The sequence below is a fragment of the Sceloporus occidentalis genome, unplaced genomic scaffold (genome assembly GCF_023333645.1).
Source record: "Sceloporus occidentalis isolate IW3139 unplaced genomic scaffold, rSceOcc1.0.p SCAF_12, whole genome shotgun sequence".
Classification (NCBI taxonomy): domain Eukaryota; kingdom Metazoa; phylum Chordata; class Lepidosauria; order Squamata; family Phrynosomatidae; genus Sceloporus; species Sceloporus occidentalis.
The window spans coordinates 18,410,034-18,428,393 of NW_028316992.1; the positions used below are offsets into that span (position 1 = coordinate 18,410,034).

The 18,360-nt window shown below is 40.5% G+C and overlaps 1 protein-coding gene across 1 annotated transcript in view; it reads left to right on the plus strand.

Moving 5' to 3' along the window:
• The window catches only part of SPAG16 (sperm associated antigen 16), a 506,576-nt gene that overhangs the window by 17,042 nt on the left and 471,174 nt on the right, over positions 1 to 18,360 (plus strand). The window contains exons 5-6 of the mRNA XM_089477933.1: positions 5,700 to 5,837; positions 14,584 to 14,691. Of these exons, the coding sequence (XP_089334059.1) occupies positions 5,700 to 5,837; positions 14,584 to 14,691 (246 nt within the window). The remainder of the gene's footprint in view (positions 1 to 5,699; positions 5,838 to 14,583; positions 14,692 to 18,360) is intronic.

Sequence of the window (18,360 nt, forward strand, 5' to 3'; positions counted from 1 at the left end):
CATTTTTTTCTGTACTAAGTCCACACATTACTCATGTCATGTCTTTTAAGTATTTAAAGAAATATATCTGCTATTCATATTTCACTTGTTTACTGTAGCAGACACTGGTGTAGCCATGGCAACATGAGTTATAGTAAAAATTGCACACTTTTATCTTGATCTTTGTCATTACTGGAGAACTATGATCCTTTTATTAAGGCACTGTTCATGCAATGATGTGACCAGTCAGTTTTCTAGATTCTTTTCTTACATCTGAAATTATACATAGGAACAAATGTTTTCTGGATTATTGTTTACAATGTTAAGGCACCATGTTTAATGGTTTGTGAGTTGTTTGTGAGCGAATGTCCTAAATTGTATTTTATAAATGTTTTAAAATTGGTTTAAAATTGTTAATTGGCATCATTAATAAGTGAAAGCAAATTATAGTTAGCAAATTTCGCTTTGTACAAGTATCTTTTCCCGGCTAATATACAGCTGATCCATGATGTGATCAAACTCTAATGAGATTTGAAATGAGAAAATAATTAATGCTGAGAAAGTTGATTCATTTACACCTATAAGTGCTCAGCTCATTTATTAAATGACCCTCTTAGATATGAAAGCCTGTTTGAGAAGTAATCTTTAATTAAATTAGGCATGATAATTGATGTATTTATACCACAGCTTGAGATTTCTATGTTTTTTTGGATATAAAAATAATCTTTTTGCTTTCAGATAAATGTTTCAGTTGAAATATAACATTATTATATTTATAGCACTCAGTGGCAGTGTATTGCATTAAGTCATTTCTTTATTATCTGCAGAAATCTACTTATGCAGGTAGACATTTAAAAGAATCCATAGAATAAATGTGTTTTCTAAGCACCATGCTGTATAGAAAACCCACTGGTTGCTTAACATAGTTACATACAGTACTTCCAGTTTCCACCTAGAACACAATACCAAATATGTTATTTACAGCCAAGACCTCTGATACAATTGGTTCTACTCTGACCCAAATGATAGACTTAGAACTCTTGATTTACAACAGCCATTTCTCAAACTACAGTACCCACCTAAGGAGGCGAAGAAACAAATTGACAAGGAAAGATTAATACCCAAGCACCACTTACTATAAAACAAACCACAAAATGGCAGAACACTCCCTAATGGTCACCTATAGTCCCCAGTGGATACCACTCAAATGCATCATCAATGAGCTACAACCAGTTCTGGAAAATAATATAGCCCTCTCACAAGCCCTGGGAGGTAGGCCTTTATTGGCCTACAGACAACCTCCAGATCTTAAACAACTATAGTGGACCCTTCCTGTCTGTCCCCAAATGGGAAAAATGAGGTTATTCAAGCCCCATATTATTCAATGGGAAGTAATGTGCACACATCTGTGTCAACATGTTCATGAGCACACACCCTCCACTGAATAATATGGAACATTGCAAGCTGTGGGTACTCCAATCTGCAGATAGCTTGCCCACTTATAACAGGATGCATGGCATGCATGGTAATACAAGAACAAGATCATGCCACAGACCCAGATGCTCTGGAAGCAATATTAGGGTGGGCCAATAACATCAGTCACTAGAGGTACATTTACTTGCTCTTCCTCCAATGTGATACATGCCATCTGATGCTGGAAATGATCATTATACATCCCCATCCACAAAAAAGGAGAGACAAAAGATTGCAGCAACTATAGAACCATGGCACTGCGAGAGAAAGGTGGAATATAAATATTGGCAATAAATAAATAAATAAATAAATAAATATCATTAATATCCCATTCAAGCAAAATTGTGCTCAAAATTCTACAGTTGGCCCTTCTTATACACGGATTTCCTATTCACGGATTCAAGCATCCACAGTTTGAAAATGTTCCCCCCCAAAAAAGTATAAATTTCAGATATCAAATCTTGATTTTCCATTTTTTTAATATGGGACAACATTTTGCTATGCCATTATATTTAATTGGACTTGAGCATTCAATAGGACTTGAATTTTGTTATCCACAGAGGATCTTGGAATCAAACTCCAGCGTACAACAAGGCTCCACTGCACAATATAGACTCCAACCATACATGTAGAGAGAAATCCGATAGGTCCAAACAGGGTTCAGTTTTCCTTTTATAAGCTTGTATCTAGGTGAAGTTGCATGTTTGTACCACACTGGAATCAATGGGGTGTGTTGGTCATGCCTTCAAAAGCACCATTGACAACCATACCTTATATAGTGCAGAGTCCAGATGCATCCCCAACTAGATCCTTAGCCCTTTAGAATATCTTCCATCCCATCTAGAGCCATTTCCCAAACCACAATATTTATGTCTTATCTGGATTAGGTTTTAGTTTGTGCAAAGTTACATAATTCATTCTGTGTAGAAAGTTGTGTTTGTGTGCTTATGTATGTATGCGAAGGTCTAGAGACAAAGACATGTAATGGAAAAGTGTATGATAGGGATAGTATTCCAGAGTTCATATGAACAGTCTCAAGGATATGCTAAATGAAAGAATAATCTAAACACTGGAATCCTAGCATAGGTCTGTAAAACAAAACTTTTTCCAATTCTTTAAGAAAAGTTTTCTAGTATATATTTTTAGATTTCCTTTCCTCTCTTTCCTTTCCTTTATAAAATGAAAAATTTCAGTAGCTCAGAAAATAGCTCGCTACATTACATCTAACATGCTAGATGTTGAATGCTCGGGAACCTTTATGATTTTCTGTCATGAAGCTATATGCCTTTTCATCTATGGCTCCAAACCCCATAGTGGTAAGAAATGCAGTGCTCATAGAATCCTGTAGATCTGAATAAAGTTGTCAGCTCTTTTGCATGCAGAAATACTGCTTTCTTGTAGTTTTCACTAGGTTTAGCCTTATGCTGTTTTGGGCCTAAACATATCCTCTATGAGTCATTTTAGTTGTCACTAGTTCTATGTCATTCAAAACTTCAGACATGCTGGCATATTGGCTTATTTACTTGTTGCCGCACACAGCTAATATCTGTTATTAGGCTACTAGACATCAAGAATACAATCAAAATGTCTCTGCACACATGCAGAATACTTTACCTTTGTACCCAGCAAGTGGCAGCCTCTCCATCCCTGAGACTTAAATGGAAGGGCTAATAGCACAGATGGTATTAATTCATATACATATAAGTTCCAGAGCCTTTGTAGGAATCTTTCGAAAAATTAAACATTGCTGCTATTTTTGTGGCAAGCCCAGCAAGCATCTGTTTTGAAAACTAGTGTTGAAAAGGCCAGGAAGCATGGTCTTCTCTCTCTCAAATATTGCTGCAGATTTTTTCTTTCTTTTTCGCTCTCCTCTTAATAGCTGCCCTTTGTACATTCTCTGTCCCCCGCCATCAGTCTCCAGAGTTAGTACACAACTACTGGACTTTTTTCCTTTCTGATATGGAAAGTGTGCTTGTGGATGTAGAAGCGAGAGAGTAGGAGAAACCAGTTGTCAGCAAGTAGGCCTGGGGAAGGGAAGGGATGTCTCCCAAGCGTGACATACATTACATCATAAAAAGTCTGAAAGGGAATTTTGAAATACCACTCTGCCTTTTTCCATCCAATTTTGCCTACAAAGATGGAAAGAAACTAAGGCGTGGTACAGAGCACCAAAAATAGGTGCCAGGGAAGCACCTCTTCTTGCTCCACTGCAGCGCGGTAGCAACCAAATTGCGCAGCACTGCTGTGCAGCAAGAAAGAAACGTGCAGAAGCGGTTCCTTTTTTGCGGTGCATTTGTGCCATGCCAAAGTGCCAGCAACGGTGCAATGACATGCCAGCGGCACAGCCCCATTTGGACGCTGCGTTGCTGGCATGTCATCGCTGTGCACACCATCTGGATGGTGCCGCACAGCTGCGGCATGCCCATGATGTGCTAGCATTGCGGGACGTGTGCACACCCCGCTCCAAGCAACCCTAGCATGTCATGGGCGTGCTGCAAAGGGCCCATCTGTACCAGACCTAAGGGCCCGAACAGACAAGCCAAAATAAAGCTGCTTTGGATCACTTTGGAGGTATGCTGTTTAAATGCTGCATGCGTCCTAAGAGGCCAGAAGCCATGCCAAAGCCACACTCCACTCCTAAGGACTAGTGTGCAGCCTTGACACAGCTTCTGGCCACTTAAGATGTGTATGTCATTTAAACAGCATACTTTCAAAGTGACCCAAAGCAGCTTTATTTTGGCCTGTCTGTTCGAGCCCTAAAGTACAATTTGATGATTAGAAAGGTTTAAGACCAGAGTTAAGGCTATATTATATTGGTTTATGTCTCATAAAATAAGGAAGTAGGACGCTAAAGATAATGCCCAAAGTAATCATAATCGCTTTAATTCTTGATATATCTTAAAAATTTGTGCTTCCAGTCAGAACTGCAAAGCATCATGGTGCAAGTAATTAGCAGAAGTGCACTTCTCACTTCTGTAACATTAAGAGGAACATTCCCTCCTACTATTTAACCTTTTAAGGTAGAGGTGTTGTCTGAGTCTCAAAACACAAATCTATATCTTTGAACCCAATGTCTTTTTTTTCCTCAATGGAAACCCATTTCACAAAAAAAACATACAGAGGAGGCTACAAGACAATTGAATGGGGAGCATAGAATGCCAAAACAAAACACAGCCTGTTTAGTCCCCATGATCTCCTCCCTCTACAAAATTCCCTCACTCAACATTGCCTGCACACAAGATTTAGTCATTGTAGTCACTAATTTTGCTTTCCTGTTCAGCCTCACTTCTTCATACATAAACAACTTTTGTACCATCATCTATCACACTCAAAACACACAAACAGATCCCTTTTATTATGTTCCCCAACTTCAATGAATTGCCCTTAAAGCCTCCCTGAACCTCCTATTGCTCTGCATAGCCTCCAGACTAGTCTTGGCCTCCCTCTTTTTCTTCAGATTGCAACCCCCTCTCCTTCCAATTCTCACACTTGGTCAACTTTTTATTTATTTTTTTAGCCAATTGACATGTCTGACATTTTCAAAGCAAAAGTCCCTACTTTTGCTTTTAATAGATAATAGATCTTTTAATAGATAAGGTATAATTTTAATCGTAGTTGGTGATCCTGATTATGTATTTTCACTTTAGAATGTGTAAAAAAAACTTGGATGGTTAGGATCAAAGATTGTCTAGTTTAACACATTTTTACGGTACCAATAACTGTTAGAAACATAGGTTTTTGATGATCAGTCCAAATGGACCAGGGGGTACTAGTAGACCATCATATGTTTTCTGCTAATTTCTGCTTTATTAGATATAATTTATCCACTGCATCTTTCAGTATACAGTGTGGAAGTAGCCAGAACATATTTATTGCATGAGCTTTCTTCCCAACAAAACTGGGTCTTAATACAACAATGACTTTTTACTCCACATTAGAGATGTGCACTGCAAACTTGGTTTAATTATGATACCTTTTCCACTATTGTTCTTCCCTAACCCCAAGCTCTCAAAAGTAGAAACTATGTTTCAATAATTTTCTAGGAAAGAAATGTGCTGATTGCAACTTGTGGGGGTCCTATTTGTTTGGCATTTTTTTTAGTATCAGGATATCTAATAGTGGCTGTTTAGAGTGGTCCACAGTCACAGGAAACACTTGTTGCTGCACTGTGGGTAAAAGATTCCATATGTGAGTCTTCTCACTTTATGAAGAAAAGGAGGAAACAGTTTTCATTTATTTAATTTCAGGTACGAACTGATGCAGAGAGGTATGCTTGAACCCAAAGACATTGGATTTGTTCCAGATGCATACACCTGCAATCAACAGCTGGAGAGGGAAAACAAATATTTAAGGAAGGAAATGGAGGGCTATAAATTTGCAGCCAAGTATGTTGTTACTGTTGTTAATGGGTCTTCTGTTTTTCACTTGGGGCTAGATCTTGCCAAATTAAGAAAATGAAGTCTTTTTAATTTCTTATGTTAATCTCTCTGAGACTTAGCCATTTGCACAATTTATAGTTAGCTTTAACTGCAAGGACTCCAAGCAGTAAACTGAGGTCAATGGGATGCTTATGTTTGACTGAAATGTGTCCACATCATATATTATAATGAAGTGCCAACTGGACAGATCTATGGAAATAATGAATCACATGTTAGGGACTAGATAAGAGCACAAATGTGGGGTATATCAAATTGTTACGCACTCCTCTAGATAGGTTGTCCTTATCCTTTGGTGCTCCAAATGTTTTGGACTTCCACTCCCAGAAGCCTCTGCTAGAACAGCCAATTGTCAGGGATTTTGAGAGATGAAGCCCAAAACAGTTGGAGGACCAAAGGCTAAGAATCACTGTTCTAGATTCATCTCAGTTTGTGTGTCCAATCCACAAATAGAAGTACTCAAATGGGGTTCAGAAAACAAAGGGCAGAATTCAGTTTATGCTTCTGCGGGATTTTATAATTTCTGATATAAATGGTTTTTTGCTAACTAATTTTGTAAATAAACAGAATAACTGCTCTTCCTTTGGGATCAAAAGTAGTTAAAATACTTTTCTTACTCTATATGAGTGCACATGGAATATCAACTAAGCAGAGGAACTGAGGTAGGAGAAATGAGCAATAGTGTTCAGTTCAGTTCATCTTTATTATAGTTGTAGACCAGCACATGAGCAATAGTGTGTTCCCAACCATAGTGGACATGTAAACAGTACTGAAGAGAAATACAGATGCAATGTTATTTTAGCCAGAAATTTGATGCTTGTATTTTCAAAGATACTGTAAACCATTTGTGCCCCACCAAAAAACAGAGAACAGTACACAAGAGAACATATAATAAGAAGTGTCAAATTGCTGTATGTTGTATTGATTTCAAGTTTCCTGTATTTTAAATTCTATATTGTTGAAATGTGAGATGTCCACATTGCATCTTTTAAGAATTATATAAGAATATACGTATGGAGTAAGAATGTAAAATCTATATGATTAGGGAAATTGGTAGCATCATTTGCTTTCCAGTGTGCATGCATTAGAAAATGTTATGAAATATGAAATAATTCATGTTGTATATGAATTATTGTTTTATATGAGGGGAGGAAAGCCACTGTGCTAAAAAGAGTCAGCAGTAAGCTATCCCTTAGAGATGACTTTGGCCTTGAAAAGTGATGGCTGCATCTGTCTCTGTGTTCATTCCTGGAAGAAAATGAACTTGCCAGGGCTCAACCCAAAACATTACGGTGTGTGCATGTATGCACTAGACAGTAGTTGTGTTCTGAGCCCAGCAGCTCTCAGTGTAATATTTCTTTGGGAATGCGTTTTTATTGCATGGAGTTTGGTTGTCCTTCTGATGTTTGAGAGCAAGCCAGGAGTAAGCACACATTAAGAAGGGTTAACTGTTTTACTATTATTGAATCTATAGCTGAACAACCTCAAATCAACAGCAGTGCAAAGGACAAGGATAGAAATGTCAGCACAACATATGTGTCAGATAACATAGTGACAATGTATATTCTAAAAATCCAGGACAAAGAATAATAGGAAAGTGCATGAATAAGGAGGTTAATTTGTCCATGCATTATGTTGCCGGCACTGCTTTGCACTAAGCCCAGTGGTTTCTAGGCATATTTAAGTACAGAAAACAAAGGCTTCTGAAACTGGTTCAGATAGTGGTTTGTTTTGTGCTTTGAGCTGATGTTTTGCTTCATTTCAGATTTGGAGCAGAGCCTTGCTTTTCTAGATCAAAGCTTTGGATATCTTTTCTGTTGACTGTGTTGGAGTGGGCTTGGGATCAGGAATGAACAAATGAACAAATGAAAAATTTCATTTTTGTGGCAAAGTGGATGAAATATGGAGTCATAGTAACTCCTTCTAGGAGGATGAAGCATGCCTGGTTCCTGACAAATAGATGAAAAGGGTTTTTTTGGTTTTGGTGTTTTGTTTTGTTTTGCAAGAGGAGCTTCTCTGTGGTAGGTTGCCTGAACATGAAACATACTACAGAGGTACCCCAGGCATCTTCAGAGGTTTGGGATCAAGGGTGAAGAAGTACAATGAATGAAAAAGAAACTGAGGCTTTTTGAAGGGCAGAAGTCAGTGGTCTTGCTTCCAAGATGGTGGTTCCCTGCTGCTAGCAAGGGAGAAGCAGCAATGGAGATGGTTGGGGTGGAGAGATGTTTTCCCCTTGTTCAATGATCCTTAAAGCTCAGAAGGCAAGAAGAGGGGGTTGTTTCAGAGCACACTTCTATCTGTGAAATAGCATCTCTGTCAGAGTAATAGCAAATTGCAAGTGTTTTCACCATTTTGTAGGCTGCATTTCATTTAAAAGACAGTATTTTCTGCTCAGTCTAGTGGACTGGTCCTTGACCTCTGTGGTCTGACAGCTTTTATACCTGTTGCAGACATGATTATCTGGTCACAGCTGATGGGAAAACAAAAATGCCAAGTTAGGCTTCATGTCCAGGTTTCTTGCTACTCATATAAGGTATTGCCTTTGTTACTATATCTACCTAGCTGTAGGATGTAGCTAGTTGGAATCATTCTTGTTTCCCTTGGGAGCCCTTGTGGACTGGAAATTGATACAGAAATACTCTATTTTAAATAAATAAGTATTCACATATAGAGCAGCTACTCTGTTCGACCTCATATACCACTTTTCCTTATCTTTGTTTTGTTTGGCTGACAAAACACAGAAGCAGAATTGATTTCTAAAATGCAGAGCACAAAATTCAACATTTGCATTGTTATTATTATTGATAAATCATGATGGATTTTCCATGACAAGATTTGATTAATAGATTTTAACCTATGGTTAATAGATTTTCCTGTCTCACACTTGGGGTTCCTCAGGGACATGGCTTCAGCAATCAGATGTGCAGATTATGCTAATATTTACTTTCCAGTAGAGATGTAAATTGCTGCCATAATTCTTCTTGTCATATTTCTCTTTCTTCTGTATTATTTTTAACATCTTTGCCTAGGAAAGAAGACAGTAGAGCTTTGAAAGCTTGCATCATGAATTTTGTGCATTTTCGTTAGGCCAATAGAGGTTTTGTAGATTTTGGATGTTATTCTACTTTTATATATAGATTGTCACATTTCTCTATAGTTCTGCTCCATGCTGTCTGAAGTCTCTTGGGAGCTGAGTTTAATTGCAAACCTCATGGACACAATATCTGCCTGAAATTTTAATCTTCTCTGTTACTTCCCCAAGCCTCCAGTTTTTGTACTACTTAGCATAATTAAGAATTCTCAAGAACTTGAAAGCTTAGATGCCCAACGAAAGCTACAGTAGCTCTGTTCCTGACTGCATGAACTTGGTTAGGTTCCTTCTGCTATCATGGTCTCTATTTTTCTCCACATGTCCACTGTTATATATTGGAGGGGGGGGCTTGAATAGGGAAAGGCACATGAATCTGTCTGTAAAAGAGTTCCAGATTAGTCAGTGTTCCTCCCTTAAGGCTACGTGGCAGCTATTGCCTCCCTCTCTGAACAAGCAGATGAGTGATGAACCTGTTTACCCTCCCACTCTGGTAATCCCATTGAAGTGCCCATTTTGGATTCTGAACCTTTGTGGCAGAGTTGATTTGAAACAGCAGGTCAATTTCCAGAGGTTTCCATATCACCTACATTGCCTGGACTAATTATATTATTATGTTATTATAATTGAAGTCATGGAGTAAGCATGCCTGAGCATGAGAAAGCTGGTGCTGCTGTGGAGAGAAGGAAGTGGATAGAGCAAAGATGGCTGTGGTGGTGGCATGGGACATCTAAGTCCTGCTACTTCTCATTAGAACACTCCTTCCGTTCTGCAGTGAGGGAGAATAGCAGCTCCTAAAGCCAGAGACCAGAGGGCTGAGAAGGAGGCAGCTGTATCTTTGCTGCCCCTGGAGGCCACCACAGCCAGAGGGGCAGAGACCATTGTGGCCAGAGGACCAAGAAGGAGCCTGCCTGGATCCTCGTCATCCCTGTTGTTGTAGACCACTGCAGCCAGAGGGCCAGAGGCTACCGCAGCCAGAAGGCCTGAGAGAAGTGGGCAGTGAAAAGACAGGGGAGCAGCCGGATCTTTGTTGCCCCCAGCACCCATAGTGCAAAGGGCCTGAAGAAGTCGAGCAGCAACAGGAGAGGGAAACCGTCAGGATCCTTGACACTGTCATCACCAGAGACTAATGTGGCCTAGAGAGCCTAAAGGAATCAGGCAATGAAGAGGATGAACCTGAGATGAGACTTGGAAGGCAAGGAAATGAGGAGGGCTGGAGTGGACCTGGAATGAATGAAAACAACTACTGGGCAGCAACAGTAGTGGTAGGTGACACTGATGGAGGATCTTTCAGACATGACAGCAGTGACACCATAGCTAATGCATGCTAGCATTGCACTGAGGGAAGCAAAGGTGAACCTACTTGTGATAACCTCTCACCAACAAAACCCCAGGATGAGACAATTCAAAACAGAACAAGAGACAAGGACTGCACACAAACAGAGAGGTAAAAGGGCAGAACAGAAGGCAAATACAAATAGAGATGTGGTCAAGGGCACAAGAGAACAAAATAGGATAGCAAATTACACAGGATACACATTCAAGAATGGAAAGAAGGTCCAAAGCTGTGGTACACATGTTATAGGTATATGGAATGTGAGAAGCATGAGTCAAGAGAAATTAGACAAAATAAAAAAGGAAATGCAATGTATAAACATAGCAATATTAGGAATAAGTGATCTAAAATGGACAGGAGTGGAACATTTTGAGTTGGATAACTACACAGTGTTCTACTCAAGAAATGAAAAGAGAAGAAAGAATGGAATAGCACTAATAGTGAGGAAAGATGTAGCAAAATCAGTCAAAGGATATAATGTAAAGTCTGACCGAATCACTTCAATAAAGCTTTAGGAAAAGCCAATAAATATCACCGATATCCAGGTATATGCACCAACCACAAAGTTAGAGAGAATAAAAAAAGAGAATATATTTAAGTAAGAAATTGACAACATACCAAAACAAGACTGCTTGGCAATCATAGACAACTGGAATGCCAAAGTAGGGAGCAGAACAGAATCAAAGACAGCAGGGAGACTTGAGTTCAAGAAACAAAGCAGGAGATGAGAGGGACAGATAGAGTTTTGTGAGGCCAACAATCTATTCATTGCAAATACCTTCTTCATATAACTGGAGAGATTGTACACATGGAAATCACTGAATGATCAACACAAAAACCAAACAGATTACAAAATAGGTAACAGAAGATGGAGAAGCTCCATTCTTGTGCTAAAAACAAGATCAGATTTAGACTGGAGCACAGACCACAAACTACTAACAGTCAGATTTAGAATAAAACTGAAGAAAAATACAAAATCTGAAGAACATTCCAACAGAATTTAAAGAAAGCGTGAGAAACAGATTTGTACTGTTGAGCCTAGTTGACTGGAAACCAGAAGAACTATGAGCAGACATTAGGGCCATAGTCAAAGAATAATGCAGAAAGATGATATCTGTGGTCAAAAAGAAGGGGAAAAAACAACGGATAACATATGAAAATACTTCAAGTTGTTAAAGAAAAATGAGAAGCAAAAGAAAAGGGAAACAGGAGCACAACCATAACCATGAATGCTGCTGTCCAACAATTAGGATAAAGAGAATTATTGGAACAATCAATGCAGAGAAATAGAAGATGACAACAAAAAAGGAGGAACAAGAAGGAAAAGGTGGGGGTGGGTGGGGATGTTATGATCAGAAGAGGACTACATTACTACGATGAAATAATAAAAAACCCAGTGGTGACACTATACAGAGGAATTAAAGAAATGTGAAAGGATGAATGACACACGGGTAGAATAAACTTACCAAGGTTTAAATATTTGAAGGGATGTCATATTGAGGAGGGAGCAAGTTTGTTTTCTTCTGATCCAAAGTACAGGACCCAGAGCAATGGATGCAAGCTGCAGGAAAAGAGATTCCACCTCGACATTAGGGGGAACCTCCTGATAGTAAGGGCTGTTCGATGGTGGAACAAACTTCCTCGGAATGTAGTGGAGTCTCTTTCCTTGGAGGTCTTTAAGCAGAGGCTGGATGGCCATCTGTCAGGGATGCTTTGACTGAGAGTTCCTGCATGGCAGGGGGTTGGACTGGATGGCCCCTGTGGTCTCTTCCAACTCTATGATTCTATGATTCTAGGTGTACCACAAATCTTGGAAAGTGAAGTGAAAGCCACACTCAAAGCAACTGGGAAGAATAAAACACCAGGAATAGATGACATACCAATAGAAGTACTACAATCCACAGAGACAGAATCCAGTTCTAACTAAAATCTGCCAAGAAATATGGGGAACAAAGCAGTGTTCCACAGATTGGAAGTAATTAGTATACATTCCCATCCACAAAAAAGAGAAACAAAAGACTGCAGTAAGCACAGGACCATTGCACCAATTTCCCATGCAAGCAAAGTCATTCTCAAAGTTTTGCAGCAAAGACTCCTACAATAAAGTATATGGAGTGAAAAATCCCAGAGGTGCAAGCTGGATTCAGAAATGGAAGAGGCACTAGGGATCACATTGCAAATGTATGATGATGGCTAATGGAGCACACCAGGGAATTCTGAAAGAAAATCTACAAGTGCTTTATTGACTACAGTAAAGCCTTTAACTGCATAGATCATGAAAAACTATGGGATTCTCTCAAAGAAATAGGAATGCTACTATATTCAATCGTTCTGATGCGTAATCTGTACTCAGGACAATAGGGTGTCATCAGAGCTGAATATGGAGAAACAGAACAGTTCCCGGTCGGCAAAAAGGTCAGGCAAGGATGCATATCTCTCACACTATTTATTCAGCCTGTAGGCAGAAAATACTGTATGCAGAACAGGGATAGAAGCAGGAGGAGTGAAGACTGAAGGAAGGAAAATTAACAACTTGATATGCAGACAACACAATACTGTATGGATGTGAGAGCTAGACAGTGAAGAAAGCTGAGAGGAAGAAATTAGCTCATTTGAGGTGTGGTGCTGGAGGAGAGTGTTGAGGATACCATGGATGACCATGATGACAAACAAATGGGCTCTAGAACAGATAAAAAAAAAATAAAATAAAATTTTTTATTTATATCCCGCCCTTCTAAAAATCAGGGCGGCTTACAACATGGATTAAAATACAATCAATATACACATCAGAGTTAAAATACAATACAATAATTATACAGAAAAATAACCAACATAAGCCCCATAGCCCAACCTCTTGGCCACGGAAGAGGAGGGAGGCCCACAGGATTTTTATTCGGGGAATGCCTGTTGGAACAGGAAGGTCTTTAAATCCTTCCTGAATTGGGCCAGGGTGGTAGACGAGCGGAGCTCGGTGGGCAGCGTATTCCAAAGGGCTGGGGCAGCTGTGGAGAATGACCTCCGTGTAATGGAGGCCAACCTAGCCCCAGGCACCTTCAGTAATTGCTGCCCAGACGTTCTGAGGGTGCGAGGCGGAATGTATGGGGAGAGGCGGTCCTTCAGGTATCCCGGGCCCAAGCCATTTAGGGCTTTATAGGTGATTACCAACGCCTTATATTGGGCTCGGAAGCGAATGGGCAGCCAATGGAGGTCTTTCAGAACCGGTGTTATATGGCTGGTCCTGGGAGCACCAGTGATCAAGCCCAAACTCTCCCTGAAAGCCAGGATGACTAAATTGAGGCTGCCTTACTTTGGCCACATCACGAGAAGGCCTGAATAATTGGAAAAGGCAATGATGCTAGGAAAGGTAGATCCAGTAGAAAGAGGAAGACCAGATGGTTAGACTCAGTCGAGGATGCATGGGTCTGAGCCGGCAGGACCTGAGCAGAGCAATTGGACAGGTGGTCTTGGAGATGTCTCATCCACAGGGTCACCAAAAGCCAAGGTCAACTCAAGGGCAGTTAACAACAACAACAACAACAACAACAACAACAACAACAACTGGATTGATTACAACTCTGAGTTGTCCAAGGAAAACTTCTGAAGATGTGTTAGCTAATGGAGCTAGATTACCCTTTCTACCACCAGTATCCTCTTTGTTTGGTGTTGTAGCTTTTCTTTTTCAGTCCAAGAGGAATGAGATTTCAGTTGCCCCTTCAAGTCTGTGGATTTGAAAATCCGCGAAGGGATCACTGCCATTAACACAAATGGTGCACGCACAAATGGTGCGCGCCCCACACCATGCACCCCATTCAGGCCTATGAGGCTTGAATATGCATGGATTTTGGAACCTGGGGGGGGGGGGGTCCAGAATGGATCCCTGTGAGTTCCAAGGGGCAACTGTATTTTAGAAAGCTGGTGTGCTTAGGCAAACCAAGTCAGTCTTTTCAGCCTTTCCTACAAGGCTGGGGGATAAGAAAGGAGTAGGCCAGGAAGACATGGGGAAATCTGTCATTTGAAGGGAGGCAGCAGAGAAGGTTGTCTATTCAGCTGGAATCCTAGCTCCCCCCTCTTACTGCTTTTGTTGACTTTTACACAAAACATTATGTCTGTTAGAACAGAAATGGAGAGCCTTACATGGATCCTGTCTCTATCTTGAAGGTAGGAAATGAGAAGTTCAACCCTCCCTTGGTTCAGTTTTCAGTTGAATTCTTTCCCTCAAAGAAGATCACAAATTAATTGAAGGAGCTATAACTACTTTTTATTTCATGCAGCCAAGCTAAGGAAGCATTAGTAAAACTGCAGAAAGAACGTGACTTCCATCGAATGCACCACAAGCGAGTGGTCCAGGAAAAGAACAGGCTCATTAATGACATTAAAAGGTAAGCAGTTACAAATATGGTCCTAATGCTACATGTTTTTCAGAGAAAAAACTTAATTACTCAAGAATTATGCATATAACTAAGATGAGTATGGATTGTTACTGAACAGTGTGACAGTCATGCTTTCTTTCAGGATACTCCATTCCTCCCCTATTTTTCTGATCATCACCCACCCACCAAACTCTCAATATGCTACCTTTACTATGGCATATTAAACATTACGCTTGTGCCAGCCCCATTTTGTAATGGTGGCAATATCCTGTCTTCATTGTGGCAAATCAGCCATTTCTGTGCATAACAAATTGCACCAATACCACTGGTTGATGACATTATCTTATATCCGAGAATCTCAGCTGTCACAGGGGCAAACACATCTTACCTCGCTCTGTGGGACACCACACTACATTTCTCCCAACTCTGCTCTTGTTCCTCTATCAGACCTCTGTTGGTTTGTCATCTTTTTGTGTCAGCCCGGTTCACTGATATGATGAATGCTCCCCCCTCACAATTTTTAAGATATACCTAGAGATTAGAAGACCTCAGAAGAAAACAGGGGAAGAAAAAAAGATGCCAGCCACAGATGCTGACGAAATGGCAGGAAGAAACTCTTCTAGAACCTTGGCCACATAGCCCGAAAACCCCACAAAAAACTATGGATGCCGGCCATGAAAGCCTTCGACTCCACACCTGCTGCTGGTGTTTTTCCTCCAATATTTCCAGTGAGAAAAATGAAAGTTTTGGGCAACACTGTGGAAAACCCCTATAAAATTAGAACATAAAACGACTAAAAAGCATTAAAACTATAACTTTAAAAAGTCACAGCAAAATAAAATGCAGTACCACATAGTTAAATGTTCTTTCTGGAACAGATGAGATTAGCTGCCAAAGGTATTCCCGAATACAAGGGGCTTTGCCTGTTGGCAGAAAGACAACAGATTGAGAGCTAGGGTTTTCCACACTGATATCAAAGGTCCACCAAGATGCCAGTCATGTGAACTGGACTCTGTCACAGGCTTTGAATACTTGAGGCCAGTGATCAGTTGAGAAGGTCCTCTGTACAGAAAGATGCAATCTCTGTAGATGATGTCAACCCTTTATCCCTGACCATGATCTTAAAACTTACTGCTAAACTGGTATGAGAGCTGGACAAAGATGAGAAAGATCAACCCCACTCAGTTTATCTACCTAAATGTTTATAATACATCTGTGTTTCCAGAATGATACTATGGATTTATAGGGATCATATTGTGGTGCTAAACAGAACCTCTGAAGGTCAGGTTGACAGGACATCTCAAAACCTGCTAGAAGGGAAAGGATGACAGGGGACTCTTCTAGATGTTTTAATCACCTTATCTGCCCATGTCTTCCCTTCATCTGCCTATGTGAAATCTCCAATGCCGCAATCCTTCTTCCAGAGATTTCAGTCATGTTTTCACTGCCCTGTGGTGTTTATTTATTTATTTTATTCCATTTGTATGCTGTCTTTTTGCCAGGAGTGACCCAAGGCATCTCACAGATAAAAATATTTTTAAAATGTTACAATAACATTTTAAACAGTTAAAATAACGTAAAAACATTATGAAATTATAGTAAAATATACAAAAGTTAAAAGGCATGACTAAAACACACATACTCCATATAAAAGCCATACTGGCATGATTATATATTAAACGCCTGCTTAAATAAGGAAGTCTTAGCTTAGCCTCTCGTGGAAGGGAGTTCCAAAGGGTGGGAGCAGCCACAGATAAGGCTCTTTCTCATGTCCTCACCAAGTGAGCCTGGGATGGTGGCGGCACCAAAACAAAGCCTCCCCCTGAAGATCTTAGTGCTTTGGCATGTTTGTATGGGGAGATATAAGCCCTATAGGGCTTTATAGGTCATAACCAGCATTTGAATTGTGTCTGGAAATAAACTGGTCACCAATGAAGCTGTTTCAATAAGGGAGTTGTATGCTCCCTATAACTGGCCCCCATCAGCACTCTGGCCACAGCATCCTAAAGTTTCTGAACAGTTTCCAAAGACAGCCCTACATAGAGAGGGTTACAGTAGTCCAAACAGGATGTAATCAAGACATATGTCACCATAGCCAGATTTGTCTCAAGAAATGAGTACAGCTGGTGCGCTAATTTTAACTGTGCAATTGCACTCCTGGCCACTGCTGAAATCTGGGCATCCAGGCTCAAAGTTGATCCAGAAGAACACCCAAGCTGCGAGCCTGAGATTTTGGGGGAAGTGTAACCCCATCCAGCACAGGCAAAGTCCCTATTCCCTGATCTTCCCTATGACTGACCAGGGACACCTCCCTTTTGTTTGTGGGGCGTTACAGACCACCTAAAAGCGGCAGTCTGCCGGCGCTGCCGGTTGCTCCGCAGGGGAGCCGCAGCAGCCAAACCTTGCAGCTCCCTCACGGAGCAAAAAAAAGCCCCCAAATGTCGCTTCTTTCCATGGCGTGCTAATGACGCTGCAAGGTGCCAATGGCGCACTTGTGGTGTCATTAGCACTGCGTGACGTTTGGACGCTATGTGTCCGCGACGTCAAAATGGCAGCCCCCATGTGGACGGGTGCCACCATTTTTTACGGACCTAGTCCGTACTAGGGTTAGGGGCATCAGGAAGTGACGCCCCTTCCGAACCCTAGTACGTACTGGATACATACTATAGGCGCGTTTGTAACGTGCCTGTGTTAGTGACATAACATTAACCTACAAGGAGGAAACAAAAACTAACATTGGATTGTGGATATAGTTTGTTAAGTGTAACTTGATTATTGGAACTAAACAAAGAAAGCATGGTTTTAGCAGATAGCTTTTTTTTAAAAAAGCACAACTTTTTTTATTAAACATATTAAACACCCCGTATACTTTTTATAGATATTCCTTACAAACTCCAGAACTGCAAAATTACAAACCTGACTAAACAGGCGAACAATGACAAACAATTATAACATTTGACTTCCCACCTCCAAACTGATGGTAATATTCCAATGCAGTTGGCCTGCCAGAACTGTAGACTTGCCCACAGATAGGAGAATCCACCAGTGGCCATGTCCCATGCTCCCAAATGGCGGTGCTGTGGTGCGCAGCCATTAAAACCAACAATACTTGAGGTCCCCCTGTTTTTTCCATCTGCAGGGTTTGTGGATCTCCTGAACAGAACCCCCATGGATATGAAGGGCCAACTATATTATTAAACATTTGTTTAATATTATATTTATGCTTCAACCACATTGTTTTAGCAGATAACTTTGAAAGAGCTTGATGACAAATAATAAGGATTCCATAGTTGGGAGAGGTTTGTCTTCTGCAGTGGAAGGTTAATCTTTTTGGTTTTGTTTTGGTATATTGACTGTGATAATAGCAGCTTATTATGTATACACTCACATAAAGGTAAAAGGTAAAGGTTTTACTTTGACATGAATGTCTAGTCATAATGGACTGTAAGAGGTGGTGCTCATCTCCGTTACTAAGCCAAAGAGCCAGCATTGTCAAAAAACAACTCTGTAGTCATATGGCCAGCATGACTGCACAGAACACTGTTACCTTCCCACCGAAGTGGTGCCTATTTATCTACTTGCATTTGCATGCTTTCGAACTGCTAGGTTGGCAGAAGCTGGGACTAGTGACAGGAGCTCACTCCATCAGGCGGCACTTGGAACGTGAACTGCCAATCT